Here is a 25,513-nt window from a genome sequence, read left to right as displayed (position 1 = left end):
GTTCATATTATAAGCTGGATCCTAATACTTATCATTGAAATCGAGCAAAGCCACCCACACTGGATCATGTTTTTGCAAGTCAAGTTGCTCAATAAGAATAGCAAAATCCAGGGAACCAAAATCCCATGATCTGATATGTTTAAATTAAAGGTGGCAGATAGAATTTGATTTTAATGGATCAACCTGGACACAAGACAACAATCAGGGAAGAAATACATTCAGCTGGTTTTGATTCTGGCAGCAAACATGGAATGATGGCCAGCGATTTTCCAGAGGCAGGAAAGAATTCCATGGTGATTCAAATTTTCCTAAACAGCAGAAGGCGAAGCCATTGGTTTGAGCATCTGTGACAAGCTGACTTGTCTCATGCCTGGGACCGACCTCCAAATTCAAAGACCGACCCACATATAACAATCTGCAGCTCTTAGGCGGTTGAAAGATGACACGGATGGGCAGAAAATAGCAGCAATCACATTGACTATTTTGGAGATATCTTGAACCACTCAACTTCTAATATTATGACTATCAAATACTGAACGAATTGCAGGTGGATTTTTCCTGACCATCAAAATAATGCAAAGAAAAATAGCCTATTGGTTTTTAATAATAATCATAATGACAGTGGCAACGGTAATGACGAAAGGTATGCAACCGAACCTGAGAAACGAGGAAGCAGCAGAGGAAGACTATGACATGTAGCAAAATTCCAGCTCAGAAAATAAAACTGTGTTATTTCATATCTAACTGCTATGAAGGCTCATGATGATTGATGATTAGCACGCAAATACGTCAATGAGAAAACAAAATCATTCATGTTTCCAGGTTACATGGTCCAACTGTTTTGTCCTCCAAGAGAAGATAGATGCCTAGGACAACTAAACTCGGTTAACAAACCAACCAAATTGCCTGTAATCAGAACTGCAAGAAAAAAATGGCGGCAGAGATCTTTATCCGCCTATCTAAAGCTCGTCCTGGAATAAGAAAAAGTAGGAAAGAAATAAGTAAAAAATATAATAAAATGCATGTTCATCAACTGGACTAATGATAATCCAGAAAAAAACATGGAAGCAGTGGAGGGAGAAAAGAAACTGTACATGTGGCTTTTCGTTGTCCTCTTCCACATCTGATTCAGGCTTCTTCTCACTGTCTGAATCAGCATCTACATCTTCCTCAGCTTCAGAATTGTCCGCTTCCTCATCCTATCACAAAGTTTTAGAGGGCAAATTTAGAGAAATTCATAAAAATAACTAAGTGATGGAACATCAGGGCATTGGCCAGGAGCTTACATCTACATCTGAATCAACATCCTTGTCTTCCTGTTAACAGAAGCAAAAGCAAGCAGTTAGTCAATGTTATTCCTTTTGGCTGCGGGGGAATCTCATATCCAAGTTCCCCACATAATAATGATAAATGTGAACACCTTGCATCAGTTCATTGACCCATTTGTCAACTTTAATGTTAAATGCACAGGAATCATAATCAACAACCCAGTAGCCTTGACAAAGATAAAGCAGCATATTTTAGTCATCTTTCGAGAAGTACAGTAAAAATGGCACCATCTATTTTCAAACCTTGAAACTCTTCCCTGCACATGTGCTAAGAAGAGGGTTGCCAACCAGTGGAACCAAGTCCCATTGGCGCACATATTCCACTCCATTAAATACAAATTTTGATCACGGATCAGACAGATCAGAAAGGAAAATCAGGCATCAACGTAACATGCTAGACACATAACTTGGCGTGAATTAGTCATGCAAGTTTCTTTGGAGAATTTACTATAACAACCTATCACATCAAGCATGGGGTTGTGACTCTCACATGACTCCCAATAAGTTTGCTCCACACATCAAATAAGAAAGTTCAAGAGCTAATTAAGATTAGCACTTCTCCAGAACTGACTTGGTTTTGGAAACATAATGGATATTCAAATTCAAGATGATTATTGTATGGAACCCGTAGAAAATTGTTATCATCTATAGAAACTGGGGAACAAAAACATTTGTGATGGCAATCATCTGCAAAATAGCATAATACTTAAAATGAAGATAACTAATGAACCAGGAAATATCCACATTAACAATCATCCTAGTTTTCAACTAATACAATTCAACTCTAAAATGTACAGGGCTAAATATGCTGGCCAGACTAACATGAAAAGAAATTATCACGTTCAAGAGTTAGTTAAGAACTTACCTCTTCTTGCTTCTTTTTCTCAGCCTCATCAAATGCTGCCTTCTCAGCCTGCAAGATATAGTGCACCAAAATTAATTAAGCTTCCATTTTTGTGAAGCGTCAATTGAAAGAAAAGTTAACAAAACACTTACATCCTTATGCTTGCCCCATGTTTCTTCAGCAAACTTCTTTGCATATTCAGGGTCATTGCAAATCAGAATGTTGTCAAACAAGGTGCCTGCTTTCACCTGGCAAATAGTAGTATCAAGTCAATATCTTGGAATAAATGAACCAATATCCACAAAAAATAAGTTGGCGAAGTAGGTGTATACCTGCCATAACTCGATGCCAATGTATCTCAAGTTGGGATAAGCATAGATATCGGGATCATCCTTGAAATCTGCCATGAGGTGGAAGTTTATATAAAAGGGCTGAACTTTGTTCACCAAAAAATAAGGACTGAATCTTAAAAGATAGAGACTTCGAAAGCTCGTAGAGGATGAAAATTACCAGGGTTGTCAATCATTGGAGCCTTCCATTTCCCCTTGTAATTAGGATTCTTAATTTTCTGCAAATATACAAGGAAAAAATAGTGAGAATTGTGCCTCCTACTCAGAAGCATTTTTGTTATTGATATCTATGTTTTTAGACCTTTGGCTTCCAAGGTCCCTTGTATTCAGGATTTGGGATGGTTGGAGCAGTCCATTCACCATCTTCTTCATCATCCCAGTCTTCCGGCTGCAGAAAACACAAATCAAGGAGTATAAAGTTGTATGATTGACCAATTTTATTTCATAATGTTTGATTCATTAAACATAAACTTTCAAACTTCAGCTAAATTCAAAACATTACCTTTTTTGCATCTGGATCAGGAATTTCCTTGGGAATGTCATCATACCCCTTCAACAACCATACAAGAAATTAGTCTAGTTTTGCCAAAAAGATAAAAATGACTAACAAATTTAGTCAATGTGGTGATCCACACTGCCAAAAGCCATTTCAACACTACCACTAGAAAGGATTCCAATTGTTCAGTTCCCAAACAAAACTAATAAAAGCAACGGGTCGAGTGCATAAGGGCTTTACTTACTCTTAAAGTAACTCAGGAGATTGGAAAAGATGTAAACAGGTAAAACTATCTGATAAGAATACTAGATAGCATCATAAAATGCCAGTACATTTGCTTACTGGTAATTACTAAATATCCACGAGAGGGAACAGGGTGGTGCAAGTAAGTAAACAACAATCCATTGTTGAAAGGATAGAAACTATGAAAATTGACTTTTGATTACTTAGAGCTGATAACCAACAGCAGGAAAATAGGCTGCAGCAACAGAAAGAGCAAAACCTTTGGGATTGCAAGAAACATCATGAAAACTTATAGGAGATACAGGATAACATACCTCTGGTTTCTTATCCTCAGGGTCAGGAATGAACTCCTTGTCATCCCAATCTTCTGGCTGTAGCTCAGCACAAAAATTCTCGTCAGCACATTGAGTAACAAAATTGTGCACGTGCAATATTTAGAATAAGTAACAAATGCATATTGCTTACCTTCTTTGCATTAGGATCTTTTATTTTTTTTGGTGGAAGAATATCCCAGTCACTGTATATACTCCCTGATTGCTTCTCATTGTTGTCAACAAGGATGCTGTATGTAGCATCCGGACGGATGATGAGAGTGTAGAGATGAGTTAGCTGATCTGTCTCGCATGGTACATCCTTCTTGATTAAGTTGTTCTTCTCATTGCGTGAAAGAATAGCATGAACCTTCTTGGTTGTGTACCCACAGATATCTGGTCCAAACATGATGCTGCAATTCACATGCACAGATGCTTGAGAAATAATTGGACTACCCGATAAAGAGAGTAAATGAGATTAGAAAATACTGTGTCAAATATAATGTATCAAACAAGTATCACTAGTAATTACCTGTATGGGGTTTCCCCACTGAATTTCTTCTGATCAACTTCACCGCTCAGCAGCTTCACATATCCACCTCCACAGTCAAGTTTCTGTTCATGCTTGACAGAGAACTGCAAAACCAAAGTCTTATCCTTGTTGCTGAACTCAGGAAACTCTGCTGAAATGGCATAGAACCTGTAGTCTTCAGCGGTCTGGATGCCTGCACACAAATAGTACAAAATGGAAAAAATCATAACCTAGCAATGGCATATATATTTTAGACCATTCTTGTCATTGGTCGAGATTTTACTATAAACGAGTGAATTAATAACTTTGTCATGATGAAAAAGAGTATTACCTTTATCCTCAGGATCGCCGTTCCACTTCCCAGACGTGTAGTTCCAGTCACCCGCCATGTTCTCATCCTTCTTCCAGTCTGATTTAACCCACCGGTTCTCCCATCCATCTTCAATTACCATCAAAAAAATTAGAAAAAATGGTATATACATCATGCAAGAATAACCATAGATTATAGTATCAGATCGGTTACAAGAGCACAAGATCGAATTCTCAGTCAGGATCCTAAAATAGTATACAAACGTATCATTCTGGGCCCATGCAATATCATAAGTCAACTCCCAGAAACTAATACTCTGAGAATTGAAAAGGAGATCCCAGCTAAGTTTGACTGCTCAAATTCACAGCTAATAATAACGCTCTGTCGACCAAATAGGACCCAGGATCAAATCCAATAAGAAATCCACCAGCTTTCATCAATTATAGTTTAAGTCACTATAAGACAAAATCTAATCAAGCACGGAGTAAGATCTATCAACTTCCAGCATCAAAGAATCCATTATCATGATGGGGAAAAAATCCAGTGCAATGCATGATGAACCATAAACCCTAACCCCAGCCAATTTACGCATAAGAAAATGCGGAACTAAAAACCTATTAATCAGATCAATTCTTGCAAAAGAGATCCGAGCAAAAGAGATCAAAAATCCCCAAGATCTAATCAAAATCATCATTTTTTAAAACGAAAAAAAATCATCAGATTCAGAACCACAAGTTCACAAGTTGACCTTTAAGACTGAAGCAGATTCAGCAACTAAGATCGCGCAAGCAAAACAATATTAAACCGTCCAGATCAACCGTAACAGATCGAGGAAACAGTAGATCGAGTCAAGAAAAACAGAAACCCTAGAATAGATCGTAATGCAACTCGCGATCTAGCAAAGTAGTCCGAAAGGAAGATCGAAGCGGATCTGGGGCCGTACCTCCAAATTTCTCCTCGAAGTAGACCTCGGCGGCAGCGATCAAGGGGAGGGCGAGCAGCGCCACCGCGATCGCGGCGGCGAGAGGCGACGTCCTTCGAATCGCCATTGCCGAATGGAGCACCAGAGAGCTCTCTCCACCACCGCTGTGAAGGCGAAAATATAAATATATAACAAAAGAAAATGGGTGCGCCCACCTCCAAGTAAACTTACCTCCGTTATACTTGCCCACTGGCCGGCCGGCATTTAATGGGAAGCAGGCCATTGAGAATATTCTATTAGAAGGTTCGATGGTGCCATTGGACGGTGACTGGAAGCGCGGTTGGCGAGTGTATCTAAGACCGGTTTAGCAAATAAACGCGCCGGGTGGAACTTCCATCCAATGGAGTGATGACACGTATCCAAAATGACGTGTCGGCTCCGAGGGTTGAGTAAAATAAGGAAAGCTTTCTTCTTTTGTAACGTTTTTCTGGATTGTAGCGAAGGTAGCGGAGAAACATATTGGACCCTGGCTTTGGTCGCATTTACTATAGTGCCATTGATGATTTATTTGTTCGTGATGACGAGGACGAAGGAGCGAAGGACGGAGGCGATGGGGAGGAAGGCGGGAGGCGAAGACGGCACGCTTAGCCGGAGCGGCTTTACGCGGCTTAGCCGAGGCGGCGGAGCAGCGTCGGAATTGCGCTCCCAGCACCGCAGCAGGCGGGAGATAGGGGCCAGGAAGCGGGCGGCGACGGTGTCCCCACCATCGATGAACAGACATGAGAAATGAGAAGAGCCAGAAGGAGAAGATGATGACCTTCCGATCAATGGCTGCCGGAGTTTTTCGAGACGATCGAGGCGAGGGAGAGAGCGTCGACCTCATCGGCGGCTTTCTCTGGAAACGGGATGAGAGGGCGAAGCCAATTCCAAAAAAATCCCAACCTTTGAATTATTCACCAAACTACCATCCCTTTCAGTTTCAAATCACCCACGCCGTTCCACTTATTTACTACACCAGCCACGCACATGATCAGTCGGAACCGGTTGCCGGTAGGTAAATCATTGTCGTCCACCTTGAATCGGATGGCTAGGAGAAATCGAATGATGAAATGACAAAAATGTGCCTAGGAGTACTGTAGTGACACCAGGTAAATTTCTGATATTTTTGTAAATTCACTTAAGCTCCATTCGACAAAAGATCTACCGTCAATTTATGCCACAGAAATAGGACCATGATTTTTTTCCAAATTGTAAATTAACAAGTGCATGCCTAGAAAAATATTTTTTATTATTAAAACTTGGACTATGGATCTTCAGGAAGAGTTTTATTTTATCTTGTCCTCTACTCTATCTGAGAATCATTTCTTCCTTTTTTTGGGTCTTCATCTGACGTGAGTTTAGTGGAATCTTTACCCTTTAAAGATGATAGCTTAGTTACTACTTTTTTAACTAGAGCATGTGAAAGAGCTTTCCTAGCTCAGCAACTGGATCAATTTCATTGGCTATGAACATGGGAGGGACATTTTTAGATGAGGATGATTTGTTACTAATTGATGGTAACCTTGTTTTGATTTTAGACATTTTTTCCTATCAACATTTTTAGAGTTAATTTTTCTTTTAATATGTTGCTTTCAAAATATTGATTTTGATGATAATAAAATACTTGAAAGACACTAACTTAGTAAACTTTCTTGGAAAGAGAAAGAGAAAAGTTGTAAGTTGTAATTGTGAAGAGTTGTCTCTCAAAATAGAGGAGTCAGCCTCTCTATAAGGAAGAGAAGCTTTATGGGATAAGAGTTATCTCCAGCTTAGAGAAGCCATCTTCCGGATTTGAGAATTGTATTAAGAAAATAGAAGTTGTCTCCACATTGATAGCAATCATCTCTAGTAACTAAAAGTAGAGTAGATCAAGAGGGAGTCATTTTCGCCACTTCAAGAGTTGCCTTTAGGAGACTAGTGCTGAACTGGATCACTCAAGAGTCGTCTCCAATGCATTAGGAGTCATCTCTGATGGTTTAGGAGCTAGCCGGCATACTCAAGGAGTCTTCTCCGATCTAAATAGCTGATCGACCATATTTTGAGGAGTCGTTTCTAGAAGGTTAGAAGTCGACACATCGGAAATGAGCTTACTACAATCGATCAAAATTCGTCTCAAACAATCAAGGAGTCATCTTGTTTATAGAGAAGTCGTTTGAGCAAAAGTTAGGAGTAGTCTCCAGATCACCAAGGGTCATCTCCAGATGATCGAGCAAATTGACCAACTCAAAGAGTCGTCTCCACAGATCTTAAGAGACATCCTCGGCAATTCAAAAAATCTAATTCAAAACTTAGAAATAATCAAGAGTTAGCTCCTCACTAGAAGGAGTTGCCTCCTCTTTGGTGAGCCAAATGGTATAACTACTATAAATGGCCACTTGCAAACCTCAACATTGCTCTAACGATTACAAACAACGACACTAGGATCTCCAATTTAAATATGAAGCTTCCATAACTTTAATGTAATAGAGAATAGTCAAGAAAAAGAATAAAAAGAGCAAAAAAATACTTAAGGGTGCCAAAACCAAGAAGAGAGATGAGCAATAAGTATGGATATTCACTCCTCTTCAATAGGAAAATAATTCTTAAGGGCTTTACTTGTCGTAACTAACCTCTGAGACATTTTTCATATTGTACAAAATCCTTAACTTGACTCTAAGTTAAGAGACCCAAAGAGGGATCTCGTGAAAAAGCCTTGGCTAATGCCCTTGAAATTAGCTAGTATTGTTTGAGAATTTTTCAGGGGACACTCTTAAATAAAGGTTGGCCATATTAGGAAAGTTGGCTGGCTGTGCAATTTGAGAATTATATAATGAAATTCTTAAGAAGATTCTTAGAGAGTGGACGTAATAGGCAGGTTGCTCCGAACCACATTAAAAATTTCCATGTGTTCTCTTTATACTCTCTTATCTTAATCTTTGTTCATTATTCTATTAGTTTATTTCTTGCATTATCATTCACTCCTTTGCTCACTCCTTCACTGCACTTCACCTACACAGCACATATAAGATTATCTTTATTAATTATTTTATCAAAATAATTATAGTCATTCATCAAACTTCCCACTCTTCATAAGTATTGATCATATTCATAATTTTTTTTCTTGATAAGTTTATGAAATCTTAGTGCTTTCCCTCTTGATAATAAATTTCTTATTGTTAATAAATGAATCTCTTATAATACATTATCTAGTATTATAATAGCCGGTTTTAATGTTAATAATCATTTATATCATTTTTTAACTATGCATTATTTAAAATCTTAATATTTTTTACATCAATTTTTTTCTAAAAGAAATTGTATAGTCTAAGAACTAATATTTTTACACTATATTGTATTTCAAGAATAGTTGAAAAAGGTAAAAATTATACCACATGCATTTGTGCAGGTTATATCTGGTCGATAGAGTTGCATGTGGGTTATATTTCTAATTTTTTGATTGTATTTTCTTAAGAGTGGAACCAAAAGTATTTTGACTAAAAAACTTGAGAGATGGATCTAATATAAAACATGCCTCTTTTATTTAATAATACACACATGCGCTTTGTGGTCTCTCTCGTATGCACATTCAAATGCAATCAAAAAAAATTGGCAACAGAAAATGTTGGAGTATTTTTTTTAAAAAAACTGAATATATTATTTTTATATTATTTAAGTTTTTCCATCATCTAATATGTGAAACTAAGAATGCATTTGGCATCTTTGTTATTTTTCTTTTTAAAGAAAATTTAAATATAGAAAATTTGCTCCTTATTTTTCTAAATTTTTGACAATGATAACATATTTGGCAGTCATTGTTGTTTTTAGTTTTCATGACAAAAGAAAAAAAGAAGCATGTTTGGTAAGCCAAAGAAAATCTTTTTGCAATGTATTTTCAATGGTAGATATGCATGCAACTACAAGCAATCATCATGTAGATGATATGTAAAATTAAGAGGAGTCTTGTTGGGGTGGGAGGAGAGCAACAGAAGGTGGCAGAGGCAGAGGATAGTCTGGGAGGAGGTTAGGGATTGGAGGATGAGATGAATGCATGCGGGTAGAAGAGGCAGAATGCAAGGGGTAGAGGGACGATCTTGTTGGTGAAGCGAATGGTGGCGGAGGCACCAAGATAGTAGTTACTAAGGGCCAAAGAGAAAAATAAATTATGAAAGTTCGGGCTAGATTTTATTTCACATTTCAAAATATTATTTTAAAAAATAGTGGAAGTAAAAAAAATTTTACTTCCACTTTTTCCATGTATTATGGAAGCTACTTTTAAAAATAAAAAATAAAAGTAAGAGAGCTAAACATCGTTCTTGCACCAGATTTTTGAATTTTCACTTTTAAAAATAAAAAATAGGAAAAAAAGTGATATCAAACAACGCCTATATTTTCTTAAAAACTCTAGATTTTGATAACTTTTTCTCAAGCTACCAAGGATACCGTGAGCCTAATTTCAAGAAAAATGCTAACCTTGCTTCATGAAATCTGGATGTAGTTCAGTTTCTCCTTGAACTATCTGTAGTTTTCACCCGAAAAAATGAATTATATCTATATTTAGCATCTACGACTTAACGAGTTCAATAGGTACAAAAAGTACGAGCCTTCTTAGCTAAATCCTATACTACTATAGTCCATCATTCAAGACATTACTTCACGCATTGGCTTGTTTGGGCCTCCTTCATTAAATGCTTCAAATCTTGTCAAATAATATCAAGGCATGTTATTCCTTCTAATGAAAAAAAAGAATGCTTATTAATTTGACATGGATATAGCTAGAATACTAGGGCATTTAATTGAATTCTCACCTAGCTTGGTGTATAGATTCCTTGTACGGTGCCTATAAACATCATTTCCTCCCTTCTGGGAGTACATCTTATGAATCTTTTTAGTGGATATGCCAACAATCTTCTACATGGAGAGAAAACACTAAAAACTATGCTGCCATATTTTGAGAAAGATGATGCCACTCCTTGCCAAATTTTTTGTCTTCACGTCCATCGATCCAATCTCTTATAAATAATTTAATTGACTTAGCAGTAGGGATAGCAATTGAAGTGGGTTAGGTTATATACGAATTGATAAGAAAATTCTAAATTTATTTGTGAATTATTTAATAAACAAGTCGGAATTTGAAACTTGAACCCACCCTATTTGATAGATAGGTAAGTTGCTTAGCTTGCTTAACCCGGCTCAACTTGATTATTAAACTGGGTAAAGGGGTCAAGGGACAAGAATCTGAATCTGATCCGAATACTAACAGTCTAATTGGCTCGGCCTATTTATGACCTAGAATTTGTTTGGTCCAGATCATTAGTCGGGTTGACGAGTCAGGTTATATTTTGTCAGCTCTACTCAGCATGATTTTTATCCCTCCAGTCACAAACCTCTCGTCACATTTTCTTTTTATAAAATAATTATAGAACATGCTTTTCATATAGGTAGCAATCTAAAGTTACACATCACTCAAGAAGGTAGGCATGTAGCGATTTCTAAATGTCACCAAAATGGGATGAGATGATGAGGAATTCAATTAGCCTTCACCATACCATATATTATGCAATCCAATGAATACATTTGAATACATTACTTTATATTTGATTTTGTATTTCTATATGCCTTATGCATTTATCATATATTTGGTGATTATGATAATGCCGCTTATCATAATCAAGAAACAAAAGCTAATCTAGTTTATGGCCTCTAAACAAATTTTTAACATCAAATGCAAGAAAAGGATGAAATATATATGTGTTGATCGTATAGAAAATATTCCATATATTTTTGTAAAAGATTTGGAGACATGTAATTGTCGGCGTGCGCGGTCAAATGACAACAAAATTACCATCTAGAAGGTTCAAAATGCTCCGTTATATTTCAAAAATTTATCAAAACAAACATGCGCACAATAAAATATAAACCACAAAACAACTCATGCTATTGCTATGATTCTTCACGCTAAGTCTATCTACATAGGAATTTTGTTAAAACAAAACTCTGCGTCTATATAAATTGATATTTGAGCATGCCAAGCCCTCCGTTATTATAAGATTGAGTGCAAGCCATACAATTCGAGGGAAAAATAAGCTCATATTCAAACTTTAAGTGGATTATTGCAAGCAACAACAATTATGGTTTTAAAAACATTTATGAAAAATATGCTTGAAGAACGAATTTAATTTTCCAAATATGAGAAACATGCAAAATGAAAAAATTAAAAAAATCATAAGCATGCAAGCAAGCAAGCAAAAAAAAAAATTCACCATAGGTCCCCAAAAATTTCCCACCTGGTTTTCTTATCGCGCCAAAGTATGGACGCAATCAATCATCCGTGTCCTGTACGCGGAGCGGACCACTCGCCATTGACTCCACCCACTGCGAAGGACACTTCCGTAATATTACCCAAAATCCAAGGGCACTCCAAACTCCTCTCTTTCCGTAAGATTCCGTCGTATTTCTACACCGGAGTCGTAAGAGGGTGCCGAAAATAAAGAGTGGGGGAGAGAGAGGGAGGGAGGGAGAAGGGGGAAAGGGAGGGCTTCGCTGCGACGTTAATGGCGGTTAGGGTTTTCTGTTTCTCGACCTAAACCCCGGCCCATCTCTCCGCCTTCTGGTCCACGAAACCCCGCAAAACCTCGCCTCTTGGCCACGAATTTGTTGATTCCGTCCTCGAATTGCCTTCCGAGAATCTCTGGCGGCCGGAGTCCGGCGATGGGCGGGCAGGGGAAGGGTTCCAACTCGTCGAATTCCATGCAGGTCAGTGGCTTCTAGGGTTCTTGTCACTTTGTTTTCTTTTTCTTGAAATTTTGGTTTCTTTTGATGCCCTAGATTTGTATTTGGTGGTTTCTTTGTTTGAGTCAATCCATCGAAAGGGTTTCTTTTCTCCGTTTTTTCTTCTTTTTTGTCTTTCTTTGCTTATTGTGCTTTTTTTTTTTTTTATGCTCTTCCCGAACTGTGAGCTTGGCTTTAACTTAGCTATCCAATAGTAGTTGAACTTTTAACTTTTCTTTTTGGGAGGATCACTTTGACTGCTAGTCTATAGATTTTCGTGAATTAGCAGTAGAAGTAACCTTTGCGTGTTAATTTAGTGTACTTACGTCCTTGGTAGAACACGCAAATTGCTTGGCTTCTGTCGTGGAAAGTGGGTATTTTTGTTGCGACATTGCGGGTTTTACTCGAGCGTTGATTTCGTTTTATTCAGTCTGGGTTTTTTTCTTCTGAAAGTATGTTATGAGTGCCGGTGCTTCTGTCCTTGTTTTTTTTTTTCTTTTATCTTTTTGGTGAAGCAGTGTAAGCATTGGATGTTTTTTAATTGGGACCTGGAAAGGAGATGGAAAAGCTCAACAAGAAAGGCGTTCCAAAGTAAAGTTGTCATGTTGCCCATGAAGCATTTAAAAGATAATTGCAACAATTATGAGATTCTGGTTTCCTTGAATTAATTTGCAAAATAAAAGTTTATTTTGGGAACAAGTTGGGATGAACAATATCCATGCATCAACTTCCAGGGAAGTAGGTTAACACTTTTCACCTGTCTCCTCCACCTTTTTTCTCTAATATTTGCAAAAAAAAAAAGAAGCTGAAGTCAATTACATAAGAATGAGTTGATTATTAGTCATGTTAAAATTACAAGCTAAATACAACTACTTCAGAACGTGGAAGTTGAATGATTTTCAACCAGCATAAAGACCCTTGAGAAGAATACATTTTTTGATGAGATTCCTCGTGCATCATGCCTAGAGTCGAGGCATTTATAAGATACGTTTATAAAGACCGTTGAGAAAGAATAGTTGTTTGATGAGATTGCTCGTGCCTCATGCTTCATGCCTTGAGGGATTTATAAAATACATTTATAAGTTTCATGGGCGAGGATTGATATGTTAACTCTGAGTAAGATGTATGTGTCATCAGATAGTCTTATAGAAAGCTCATTTATTGCTTATTAATAACTTTTTGGGAGACACGTACATTTAGTCAACCTATGGAAAAAAAAGGGATGATTATGCATTTTTCTTGCATAGTCATGAATTATTTGAATGCTGACAGTACGTGTTATAGATGGTGATAGATTTTTCACACTCTCATATAGACTAGTTTGTATGATAATGCTGAACTAAAACAAGTTACTTTCTGATGCATCACTTCAAAATTTTTCAAGGTCAAATACAGTAATCATATATCAACCTGATGTTTATAGTTAGATATCGCAACCTCACTCATTATCATGCAATTACACTTTAAAAAACTACAAAATGGGAAAAATCCATAACACAATGCTTTCTGATGTCTTATCTGATCAATTCTTCCTTTATTTTTAGAGTTGAAAGTTATTTGTACAGTAAGTTCTAGGGATTCCGTAGTGCTTTTGTTTATTAATTTTTTCTACCTGAAAATAAGCATGGGAATGGGAACAGCTGTATTATGAGAATCCGATGCAGTGGTGTAGAGCGGGAGGAAATAGAGAGAGAAGAAGTACATGCAGTTGATAACTAGCTTCCAAATCTTTCTTAGTTATGTGGACTCGTGATTCATAATTTGATTTGATCACCTCTCTCGTATGATTAATGGGAGTTTCGTAACTAACATATTGTCTTTTTTTTTAATTTGTTATGATTGTAGTTTAATATGTGTATTTAGTTTTGTTAGTTCTATCTCTTTGTTAGCTTGCTATATTTTTTTTTTTTTGTTTTTTGGGAGAGGGGGGGGTCAAATGTGTATGCATTCACTTCTCAGATATTGAAGCTCTTTTTTTTCAGAATTTTGCAAGCTCATGTATAAAAAATTTCTTAAACTGACTTGGATTCTTGTTCATTGTCCATAAGCACCTTTTTTTATTATTATTATCATGCTGCTAATCTGCATTACAATTTTTGCGTACTAGTCCATTGACTAATGCTAGTACACATTCCATAATTTAAACTGGCATGTTTACAGCTAAATAACTTTATATTATCAATACCGATATATCACTACAATCCATGATTCGTTTCTTCATCTTCTTCATTTACGCTCAATTGTTTAATTTTTTTATTATTAAATCGTATGGTTCCATGTATTTTTTTTTTCTAAAGTTATGTAATGATCCTTTGGCCCTTTTGTTTATTTTACTGCTGGTTGATATATCTGCATTGCAACTTCTGGGATATTGGGCATTATTAACTGGCTAGTCACAAAAATATTTCAGCGTGTCAAGGTTTATCGTTTGAATGACGATGGCAAATGGGATGACCAGGGAACTGGGCATGTTTCTGTTGATTATTTGGAGGTTTAGCCCTTCCACCCTTTGCTTTTTCCATTTTTCTCATTTATAGTTATCTTCTTTCTGATTTTTATTCTAATTCTTTCTTGCAGTTTGTTTCTGAAAAATTAACTTGTTCTCTTTTAGTGACATTTCAATTTACTATCATGTTGGGTAGTTAGATTTTTTTTTTTTGGGTTGGGGTTGGGGGGATTGACATGGTTTTGTGAAGCAACATTGAATAGTATGAGAACTGGAATTTAGGAATGATTTTAGTAGTTACTCTAGTTATAGATAATGGATCTTAGGTTTGAAGTAGTCTTTGTGATATCCATTTAAGGAGCACGGCTCAATTTTCGCTGGAACTTTTTGCTGCCAGACCTGGAATTATTTAAAAGTTAAACCATTGATGATGAGATAATGAAAGAATAACTATGGTATATGCTTGAGAAGTTAAAATAGCGAAGAGTCATAATTTTTTATGTTCCACGGTAAACGAGTGATGGATTTAAAGCTTTAACCAATGAATTTAAGCTCAAATTGTCACCACCAAATACATAGTAGTTGTCCCTTAATGTTAAAGGAACCATTCTTCTAAGCATGGAGTTGTCATAAAATAGGAGAAAAAAGAGAGGAAAACATACATGAGCAAGTGAGCTCCAACTGTTTTATATGCCTAATATACTTGGCCCAAACATGTTGGGATCGCACTTTATATTTGAACAATACCTCAAAAGAAAAGAATGATTCATGGTTTGGTCTTAGGATGATTGGATCTCAAAACTGCTTCCACATGGTTACTGTAACTGGGCTTCCTTTAACAAGAAATCTTTTACATGCATCAGGGAATGTAGGTTTTTTACAAGCTAGGATGACGAAAGAAAACAATTAAAAGATTGGGTTCGACATGCCCGTTAAACTATTTTATGAATCTTTTTGACTGAAGCCACTGTTTCTCGTGGGGTAGCAGACTTGGGTTAGGAGTCTCTTAGAGCTGGCTGATCCTTCAAATTTGAAACTTCGTATGCTTCCCTTCTTTTTCTTCTTCTTCTTTTCCTTCTTCATATGCCTTCTCTATGGCACCCATACCGTGCATATTATACAATTGTCTTTTTGTTGTCACCTGAATTATTTGATTGTATTGTGAAATTTTTATTGTTGCTTAAGCATGTGCAGTACTTTGTTTAGGTATCTTGATTGTTAATATTTTTAATAAAATTATTTTTAAATTCCTTAACAAATATGAAGGTCAATGATCGTATAAACCTCCTTTGGAGTAGTAATTGAATACTGGGGATCGAAGTACTGTGTTCTGCACTCAACAAGAAGAGGCTGGCACAAGATGTTACCATTCATGTGCATATGCTCATAATAACATGTAAGTGTGTCGGTCCATGTTGGTCTGTGCAGGTGAATGCCAAACTGGCATGCATCCGCATGGATTGGTGTGAACTAATAGACATGATAAAGTGTATGTACCCTTTCTAACCTGCCCTTAGCTTGCACATATGGTATGTGCTGTACGGTATGAGAGCCTAATCCATCTTGAAAACATTGTGCGTGTTGGGATGCAGCAAATATGTTTCTGTGGATCATGCATGCATGAATAAATAATTTTCATAGTGGGATTTTTGTCTTGCATGTTTGCAAGGATGATAATCCATCATTGCACTCTTAATACTTGATGCCCGATCCCAAGCTCCTGTACTTCTGATTGCATGAGAACCTTTGCCATGGATTTCTCCCAAGGTTTAGGGTGGGGTTGGGGGGGAGGGAGAGGAGGGTGGGTTGGGGGGGGGGGGAGTATCCAAGGGGATGACCCCCTACTCTGCTCATAGTGGTAAACCCTGGGGGTTAACGTTGCACTTACTATTAGCATAAACCACCCCCCTTCATTACCAAAAGCATAAACAGCCCCCTTCTTAGCATTAACCCAAGCTGGAGCTAGCTGCTTACTGGGATGAAGGCTTAGTGAGGTCTGTCTTGTTGCTGGAAACAGAACATATGACTTTCTTTTGGGTTAAACTTATCCTGCTAAAATGGTGACGGAAGTTTGGAATAAGTTAGTTTGCTCTACAGGCTTATGAAATTGGGAAGCTAGGCTGGTTTTGGGAGTCCTATGATATAGGCTAAGTAAATCTTAATTAATGAAACTAATGGAACAAATTGTAAGTGATATAAGAAAATGAAACTTAAACTATTTGAGATGAAAATGCTATTATTTTAAGGTTAACCACTCTATGCGATTGCTTAATCTTTGCATTTGTCTTGTCTCCATCAATTCCTAGAATTGATTGGATACCAGGGAAAACTCTTTCCTAAAACATAAAAACTATTTCGCAAGATCTAATTTTACTTTATATTGATAGTTGTTAGAATAATTTTGTCAAAATTCTTTTGTTAAATCACCAGCACTGGATATTACTGTATGAGCATTCTTTCTGATCTGGTCTCTCTAGTTAGGCAGTGGATACCAGCATTTTGTGTCTCATGCCAATAACAATTATCAGTAAGTTGCAACCTTAGTTCTCCCATTATTGCCTAAAGCAATAAATTGAGGTTTCTATGATTTTTTGTGTATCTTCAAGTATCACAATATGCTAGTATGTGATAAATAAAATATGAACAGAAGAAAAAAACATGTATTCTTACCAAATGAATCTCCTGTACTATATCAGGTCTTTGTCTAACAATGTATAGCCTTTTAGTCATGATGACTTTTGGTGTTCTTTTTGCTGGGTTTTAGTAAATGGAAGTTGCTTTGTTTTTACCCATTCCATTACTCATTGTATGTTGATTGTGTGATTTGCAGATTTCGGAGGATCTTGGTTTGATTGTGATTGATGAAGAGGATAATGATACATTACTTGTGCACCGCATCTCCTCAAATGACAGCTACAGAAGACAAGAAGGTGCAGATGCCTTTTGCTTTGCCTTTTCCAAGCTGACCAGCTCTTTTCTTTTTTGAGTTTTTTTAGAATGTGGTAATTGGTGACTTACATATATGTTATATTTCATTTTTTTAAGATACAATCATCTCATGGAGAGATCCTGAACTAGCTACAGAATTGGCACTGAGCTTTCAGGAGGCTACGGGATGCTCCTATATATGGTTTTCAATTCCCTCTCTATGGTTTTCTTCATTAGTAGGTTCTAGGTTTGACATTTGCTTTATATGCTGTGAATTCACTAATTCATATTGTTGTGGTTTGTTATAGGGACCATATATGTGGTGTACAAAGAAACTTGCAATTTAATAGTCTAGGAAGTAAGTATTTGTTTCATATGTTCTTTTATCTGTTGTTGTGCACTTTTTTTATGACGTATTTCTTTTAAAGATCTCGAGATCGGCCCTCATCCAGCAATGGAATCGCTAGAAGCTACTAATGCTTTGCAGTCAAATGGTAACTTTTACCCCTGCTGTTGGTCTTTCACCATTGCTTGTGTTTTTGTGCTGTGAGCTGATTGTTGTTTGAATCACATGTCTTGCTGATGGGAAAATTCATTAATGTAAATCCTAGTAAAAGTATAATATATTAAGAAGTATAATAAACCTGATCATCAAAGAGGAATATTTTGGACTAGCAGGTTTTGCCTCGCAAATTATATTACTAATCTGCCAATCGGTTGACTGTCCTAGTGTCATAGAAGGCATAATACTGTTGGTATTAGCAAAACTAAGGCCATTGGTTACTTGATGGTACCAAGTTGAGAATAACCTCTGGTTGTGCCATGTTTTGTGCTGCATATAACTGTCAAAGTGTCAATAGTAACTTGGGGAGCCAATTTTGAAATGACCTTGAATTATCAGTTCATGACATGAACAAAAGGCACGAGCAGAAATGATGGGGACATATCAATGAACAAAACCTGACAGCAGACATGGTGCTCAAATTCTTATCTTTCCTGCAATTAAGACGATCCTTTGTAGCTGGAATATTTATATGTAGTCCATAGTACCACTTGATGCTTTTGAGGAATCCTTCAGCTACATTTTTTCTTTTGTTTCTAAACTAGATCATTCGGCCTTCAACCCATGTCACTTATTCTTTTTCGATTATATGAATTTTATATGAATTTTTAAAATGGACATTATTTTTAAAACAGATCCCAAACTTGCTTAAGAACAAGCGATGACTAGTTACAAAGTGGATTTTCATTGCTTTATCATGTTTAATATCATTTTTTTATGTATAATATTCTTTGTGCCATCAGATCCACCATCACTTAGGTCTTATAATTGAGGTCATTTTCTTTGCTCTTGCATTCAAATCCAATCCACTAGTTGCTGCCCATATAGGTTTCTTAAAAGCTGCGATAAGTAGATTGCTATTTTCGAATTCGACCAGGTGCTGACTTGCTGCTGTTTTGAGAAGGGGACCTTGAAAAGCTTGACTTTTCGGAAAATGCGACACTTTTTAGAAAAGGATAAGTTTTTGGCCAAGTGCTGGAAGGGGTTCCTATCCCAGAGTGTGAAAACACTCGAGAGAAGGGAATCGACAACACAACAGAATCTGCCCTTTCTTTGGTTAATTCTTGAACTTTGCAATTTCCATGTAGTAAAAAAGCATACCTCACCTTCCCAATGGTAATTGTTGATATGGTAGAAACTTATTTGCTTCATTGAATGTAATCTTGAATTAGGCACACTATAAAGCATTTATTTATTATTATTTTGGGTAAGGATGTGAATCATTTGATTGAGTGGTGAGCCTTGGCACAATGGTATGGTTGCTCCATTCTGACTTTGGTGTCGCTAGTTTGTAACGCCGAAAATAGTTTCTCCTCGTATAGGGGTAAGGCTGTGTACATCTGGCACCCTCTAGATCCTATAGTGGTAGGAGCCTCGTGCATTGGGCGGGCCTTTTATGTAAAGCATTTGATTGATAGCATGGATTGAGTTATATCGTGCCCGTGGAATGAGTTGCTCTGGCATCATTTGTACCATGATGTGCTGTGCTAGTGCTTAGCACAATTGCATGCTAACCACTAGCACAGGCAGGTACCATGTTGTTGTTGCATATTAGTGAGGCACTGGCAGAATATGTGCCGTGAAGTTGTGCATGCTGACCAGCACTTTATCCAATGTTTGATAAATTACTGTATAATTAATTTGATATTGCTTTAAAACATTTAGGAGCATCATATTAGTTATGCGTGCTTGGTATTGAAACTTGAACATCCTCTCATACAACATAATGCTATCTGCTTGGTTCCTAAATCTAAAGCCGCTAGAGAAATTGCAAAATAATGCGGCTCGACTTATATGAAGTGCAAAGAAATCATCTGGGATATCATCCCTAGTGGATAATTTTAAGGTTAAAGAATAAGCCATCTTCTGTGGATTTGGGCTATTATGCTATCTACTGCAGCAGTAGTTCTTATCAAGGGCCAAATCGAAATATTTAGGCTTTTACATGTTGGAATCTGTGCTGGCCTCCGCATACTAGAGCAAACTATGTAACATGGGATCTCACCTTGGCTATTCATACACGGAAAAGTTAACGGATGTCTTTACCAACTCAAGGCTATCACATTATATATATCAAGAAACATAAACAGTTGAAGCATCATCAAAAAGTGGAAAGTTGGAAGGCTAGAACTACAAGCAGCTGCTAATGCGGTTAAGCAGTTCCTTGTGTGCATTTGAAGTGTTCGGGGGGTTCAAGCTTAACCCTATGTAATTGCTGAGCAAGTTGCTGTGAAAAATCTGCTAGATTCTCAAGAAGCCATTTCATGAAATTTGTCATACATGGTTCTCTCTGAATGAACAGCTATTCTGTTAAAACAAGGCAATTGTAGACTAGTAACTATGAAAAGTTAATAAAATTTATTGTTCAAAAGATTTGAGTTCTAATATTGGTCATATGGTAATGTTAATTTATGAAGGGAGTCATTAATGGTCTTTTAACAATTTCATTTGTAAAGTTTTGAAAAAACTAATCCATCCTAGTCTCTAATTATGACAAATAATAATCTGAAGTTGCTTTTTGTGTTATTCTGGAATGTGTGCTAACTTGTTTTTAAGCTTAATGAGTCAAGTTATAGCTTCATTATTTTTAGCATCAATCCTATTTAGCAATGCTTTGCTTGTCTTAGGTTTGACATCCATGAAAATCATGTTTTAGGACATTGTTTAACCTGATGTAGTTGGATGTGGTTGGATCTTTACATCTTTTTGTTCTTTCTTGGTGTGAGGTATGGATAGCTTGATGTGTCATTACTGCTTTCTGGGAGTAATATTTTGGCTGTAGTAAGTTATTTAAGTTCCAAATTGGTTAATCAATTGAGTTCAGGCTGTCAATGAAATTTCTAGTTTATACCACATGCTTAAAGTTTTAATTGCAGCTCTAACTTAGTATATTATGATCCACTGTGCTTTATGTCATGCACCATAGAGCTTACAGCATTTCATTAAATAGTTTGCTTTTGTGCCTGATTTTTGTTTTATTTAGTTTGTGATGAGCGGTTTTTTCCACCATACCTTTGTTTACACCTCTTTTATTTGCAGAGTGGACATTGATTACTACACTTGCATTAACAGAACCGTTTTTGTTATATTTGCAGATGAATCATTTCGTAACAGTGAATTAAGAGAGCTCCCATCCGTTGAATTATCCAGTCTCCCTTTAATTTTAAAGGTTTGAAAGATATGCAAGAAAATGCTTTAATGATTTTCATTTTTGATTATGCTACTTCATAATACTCTGCTCTGTGTTCATTTATAGTTCAGCATGTGCACTTTCCCCGATATTATTTTTCAGTCATCTGGTATATTTTCTATTTCTGCTTAAGTTTTGCTCCTTTATTAATTCAAATATAATATTATGTATCCTTTGCAGTTCCAAAAACATTGCACTGTGATTTTTGCTGTTCTGTTTTGTTTGAGTCTTGGGTTTCAAAGTTGCTTTGCTGTAAATATGTCTTCATTGTTACTTGTACAGGACGTGTATGTTGTTTTTTTTTTCTTGGGAACTCGTAGGCCATGGTGTTCTTGAGATCTACAATCTTATTACTTTAATACACGGGTCGTACAATACCTTGTTAAATGTGTAACAGAACTATGATAATGCCTTTCATCTAGATAATCAAATGGAAATATGTACCAGTCAATCATGGTAACTACTAGTGTATATACACATTCTAGATTTATGAAATGAGCCAGCCAAACTGAGCCATGTTATTGTGCGTCAACTAAACAAAATTTATAGTGATATAAAATGAGAATATGGGCCTATTTTAGGAGTATGTTGTTTGGGTAGCTTTGTACATAAAATATATGAAGACCAATGCCAAACTTAATGCACGATCTTTTGGTTCCACCTCATTGATAGGTTGAACAAGGGAATATATACCTAATTGCGGTCATCTTTATTATTTTGTCTCATCTCATTTCTCTATAAGCGATATTAACCATCATTTAAACCAATAATGGTTCAAAAGTGCTTCTTCTTGGATCAACTTTATACCAGTGCTATTACAACAATATATGCGTGGTGCTACTCAAATATTAGGTTTTTTAATCAGTATCTAGCTCGGTGGATTTAAAATTGACTGCACTTCAAGTCTTCCAAGTGGAAAGTTTGTTGAGCTCTTATCTCCTTGATCCCATCTAACTTCTTTTCTCCCTCTTTTCTTCAGTCTGTTCAACCAAAATCCTTGACCTGCTGTTTACCTTCATCTTTCCTACCCATCTATGTTAGGTCTTTTGAATTTTCATGTTGGGTTCTTCTGAAGTTCAAAGGGGAATCAAGATATAATTTTCTGTGATATGCAGGACTCAACCTGAAGCAAAATATCGGGCCTTGATTTTCCAGATCCAAACTTGTTCATTAGCTAATTGATTGGACCATGTTACTGAGTTATGGTAATTTTTGCAGTCCTTAAATTAAAGGGGCTAACTGAAATGACTAAATGGGTGCTTGCTAATTCTATATTCCTATCAGTTCTATATATTCACGTTACTTTATAGGTGTTTCTTTTATTATATCTTTCTATATATTCATGCATATGCGGAAATTCTAAAATTTGTGGTCATATATTTTGTTGAGCTCTTTGTGTTAATGTTTTTATTTCTTTAACTATGATTTCGAATGAAAATTATTTTTTATTTAATTTGCCGAATCTTCTTTCATTGTGTTTCTTATCCATCATTGGAACCCTAATAGTGCTAAGTTGGTTGATTCTAACATGCAGACAGTATTAGAATGTGGCATTGCGGATCAGATGCGTGTAGCAGAATTAATATTACAAGATGTAAGCATCTCACTGACCTTTATTGATCTAGTTGCCTGGTTAGAATTTCTGCAATTGTCAGTTGGAAAATTAATTGTCCATCTTGCGGAATGTGTTGAATCTGTTTTTGCATCTGATATGTTTCTGCTAGAAATGGTTTTATTCCAATCACTGTCTGTACGTAGCTAGTTCCTTTCATTATGTCGTAGAGAGGTTTTTATTGTTACTTGAAGTGGAGATACAACACACCACAATTGACAAAACAAAGTAGGATTTTTACATTTTAATTTTAAGAAAGCATGCACGCCCTAGTAATTGTCTTAGGAAATTAGTTTAATCTAGTTGAGACATTAGGCACTTCCGCACTTTATGCATTTTATTTTTTCGGGCCTCGATACTTCTTATCATGCCCATTCTGTCAATGCATATGAATTATCATGTGCGGTTGTTACGCCGCAATAAAGATGCTGAATGTAAATAAGACTTCTTGTTGCCTCCACTTATCTTCTTTATGGTGGCCTCTAGTATACCATGTTATCATGAATTCCTCCTCCATCAATTAGGGTCTAGTCATTTGCATGATAGTGCATGTGAACTTTGTTTATGTCATCCAAATTATCTACTCTGGGATGTTGGGCCTATGCAAGTCAAGTAAATCATTTATCTCGGTTATATATCATTTCCCAAACTCAAGAAGCAACTTTAGTTAAACATATTGAAGTCATAATAGAAATTTAAAAGGCCACGTTGTTTAGACTTGCTATGTCCGTGGTGGTCCATTATTGACTATATAAGCGACCATAATTGACCTGATCTGACCATTGATAATGTTTCCTTCAGCAGTCAAAAGCAGCAGAATAAAGTGAGAAGTCGTTAATATAAAATACTAGGGGGAGAAAATAAGACAACAAAATGAGAAAGAGGCCCAGTAAGTGTCATCAGGTATCTGGGGTTCCGGACATTGGAGTTAAAAGATGGTTTGAAAAAGGAGTTGCGGAAAAAAGAAAGAAAAAAAAGGGGTTGCGGGGTGGGTGTGGCAGGTTTCGTGGTTGATAAAGAGAGGAATATAAAGAAGTGACCAACCCTTCATTTCTAAAAAGCTGTCAAAAGTTGGGAGTGTATAAGCAAGAAATAGTCATGGTAACATCTTTACTGGAAAATGTTATAATCAGAAACTTCTCTGAGCTAGTCAAATGAGTTTTATAGAGATATGATTACATTCTCATGTAGAGTACTGTTTCCATGTGAACCCCAATATAACATACACTCATCACTCACACATAAGGAACACAGCGTTCGAGAAAAAAAGGGGAAAAAGAGAGAAACAAAGCCGTGGCATTATCACATTAGTTTGTTTTGTTTACAATTATTAATAACATTTTTTTTTTCTGGTGCAGCAAGAATTTTTCCCCAGGCTAATGGATCTTTTCAGAATGTGTGAAGAATTGGAAAACATGGATGGTCTCCACATGATTTTCAGATTGGTCAAGGGGATCAGTATGTAATTGTCTTCTTGTGCCTTTCTTATGTTCCATATCTAATCCCTTCGTAACATCAACAACATGTTTTTTTTTTTGGCTTTTGCAGTTCTATTAAACAGTCCACAGATCTTTGATAGAATTCTTGGGGATGAATTTATCTTGGGCATTATTGGTTCTCTTGAATGTAGGTTCATTTAATTTTATGTTACGTGTTACTGCTACTTCCTTTTTGTTAATTTCAGATGCTTAGCTATTTTATTGATCCTGTGTTGCATGCTGCTTTTTAACCGACTCTAAGCTCACTAGATCTTATTTGTGATTTGGCTTTAAATGCCAGTCTTCTTGCTCGTTTTGTCTTTTATTTTGATTTATGCATGTTTTGGTAGATTTTTTCCTCTTTTTTTTTTTTAAAGTAGAGCGGGGGCTGAATCATCCTATTCATGCCATGTTGATCACCTTAATTTGTTCACATGTTTCTACCTTTCTAAATTTACTCAAGGATCATGAACCTATGCCCTGGTCATTGGTTATGTTGCCCCTGTCAGTGATTTTTTTTCTCATGTATGAGTGGGGTTACCTTGTGAATCTGAGTCATGTATACAGTGGCATTAATTTGGAATGATTGGCCCATGAGAGGTTGATGTTAGAAGTATCTATGACATTTGTGATGCCATTATATGTGCTCCTGACCTATGGAATGTATTGGGAAAAGGACTCAATAAAATATAGGTTTGCACTGTATTATAGCAAAATGCCCAATATAGTAAGAGCATTTCTTTTTGAGGAACTGTTATTGCACTGCTTCTTGAGAATGACTTTTAAAATAAACAGAATTATCACCAAAAAGTTTGACATACTCGTTATTTATATTCTACTTATTTGCGTACTTTTTTCATGTCTTAGGTGCCGCCTTACAAGAAATAAATAAATAATAATCATAATACATTCCAGTTCTCTAACATGAAATTTGACACCCTAATATATCCTACATGTTTTTTTAATAAATATGTCTAAATTATCTTTATCATGGATGATGCTTAGATATTTGAATTATGCAAATTCGAAGGATTTGGATGTAATAATTTATTAGTCCATGTGTTGGGTCTGATGTGGGAGATATTGGTTGCTTTCATGGGTCGTTCAATTGGATCCGTTATACCTGAATTATTGGATTATTTAAGCAGAATTTTACAAATATGTAATTGTTCGCA

At 36.3% G+C, this 25,513-nt stretch overlaps 2 protein-coding genes across 9 annotated transcripts in view; one reads left to right on the top strand and one right to left on the bottom strand.

Moving 5' to 3' along the window:
- Positions 1-714: 714 nt before the first annotated feature.
- Positions 715-5,571, bottom strand: LOC103712656 (calreticulin-like). Its single transcript, XM_008799239.6, has 14 exons — positions 5,358-5,571; positions 4,436-4,543; positions 4,105-4,297; positions 3,727-3,985; positions 3,576-3,632; positions 3,025-3,072; positions 2,824-2,910; positions 2,683-2,740; positions 2,505-2,572; positions 2,325-2,420; positions 2,194-2,241; positions 1,287-1,316; positions 1,095-1,199; positions 715-971 (listed from the first exon to the last, which is right to left on the bottom strand). The coding sequence occupies exons 1-14, from the start codon at positions 5,461-5,463 to the stop codon at positions 960-962; spliced, it is 1,275 nt and encodes a 424-aa protein (XP_008797461.4). The 5' UTR covers positions 5,464-5,571; the 3' UTR covers positions 715-959.
- A 6,204-nt stretch (positions 5,572-11,775) lies between these two features.
- Positions 11,776-25,513, top strand: part of LOC103712655 (uncharacterized) — a 31,966-nt gene continuing 18,228 nt past the window's right edge. The window contains exons 1-11 of one of the 8 annotated variants that reach the window (XM_088710822.2): positions 11,838-12,107; positions 14,533-14,613; positions 17,399-17,498; positions 17,614-17,698; positions 17,805-17,854; positions 17,925-17,990; positions 21,154-21,227; positions 21,315-21,357; positions 22,783-22,842; positions 24,219-24,318; positions 24,409-24,486. In XM_088710822.2, the coding sequence (XP_088566948.2) occupies positions 22,813-22,842; positions 24,219-24,318; positions 24,409-24,486 (208 nt within the window). In that variant the 5' untranslated portion in view covers positions 11,838-12,107; positions 14,533-14,613; positions 17,399-17,498; ... (4 more) ...; positions 21,315-21,357; positions 22,783-22,812. Of the gene's footprint in view, positions 12,108-14,532; positions 14,614-17,398; positions 17,499-17,613; positions 17,699-17,804; positions 17,855-17,924; positions 17,991-21,153; positions 21,228-21,314; positions 21,358-22,782; positions 22,843-24,218; positions 24,319-24,408; positions 24,487-25,513 lie in introns of all 8 variants that reach the window. The other 7 variants (XM_088710823.2, XM_088710817.2, XM_088710816.2 and 4 more) reach the window with 7 other exon arrangements.

Source organism: Phoenix dactylifera, chromosome 14, assembly GCF_051530095.1.
Source record: "Phoenix dactylifera cultivar Ajwa chromosome 14, Ajwa_hap1_PhDact_Kaust_v1.1, whole genome shotgun sequence".
NCBI classification, from domain to species: Eukaryota; Viridiplantae; Streptophyta; class Magnoliopsida; order Arecales; family Arecaceae; genus Phoenix; species Phoenix dactylifera.
The sequence above is the reverse complement of the archived record's forward strand: the minus strand, read 5'-3'. Positions and strand labels throughout refer to the sequence as shown.

Bases quoted from the DNA above. Each gene is read 5' to 3' on its own strand.
- LOC103712656 (XM_008799239.6), bottom strand. From the start codon at position 5,463: ATGGCGATTCGAAGGACGTCGCCTCTCGCCGCCGCGATCGCGGTGGCG. The intron at 4,298-4,435 runs GTAATACTCTTT...ATTTGTGTGCAG, and splicing joins CGGCGATCCTGAGGATAAAG to GCATCCAGACCGCTGAAGAC. The intron at 2,741-2,823 runs GTCTAAAAACAT...GTATATTTGCAG, and splicing joins AGGGACCTTGGAAGCCAAAG to AAAATTAAGAATCCTAATTA.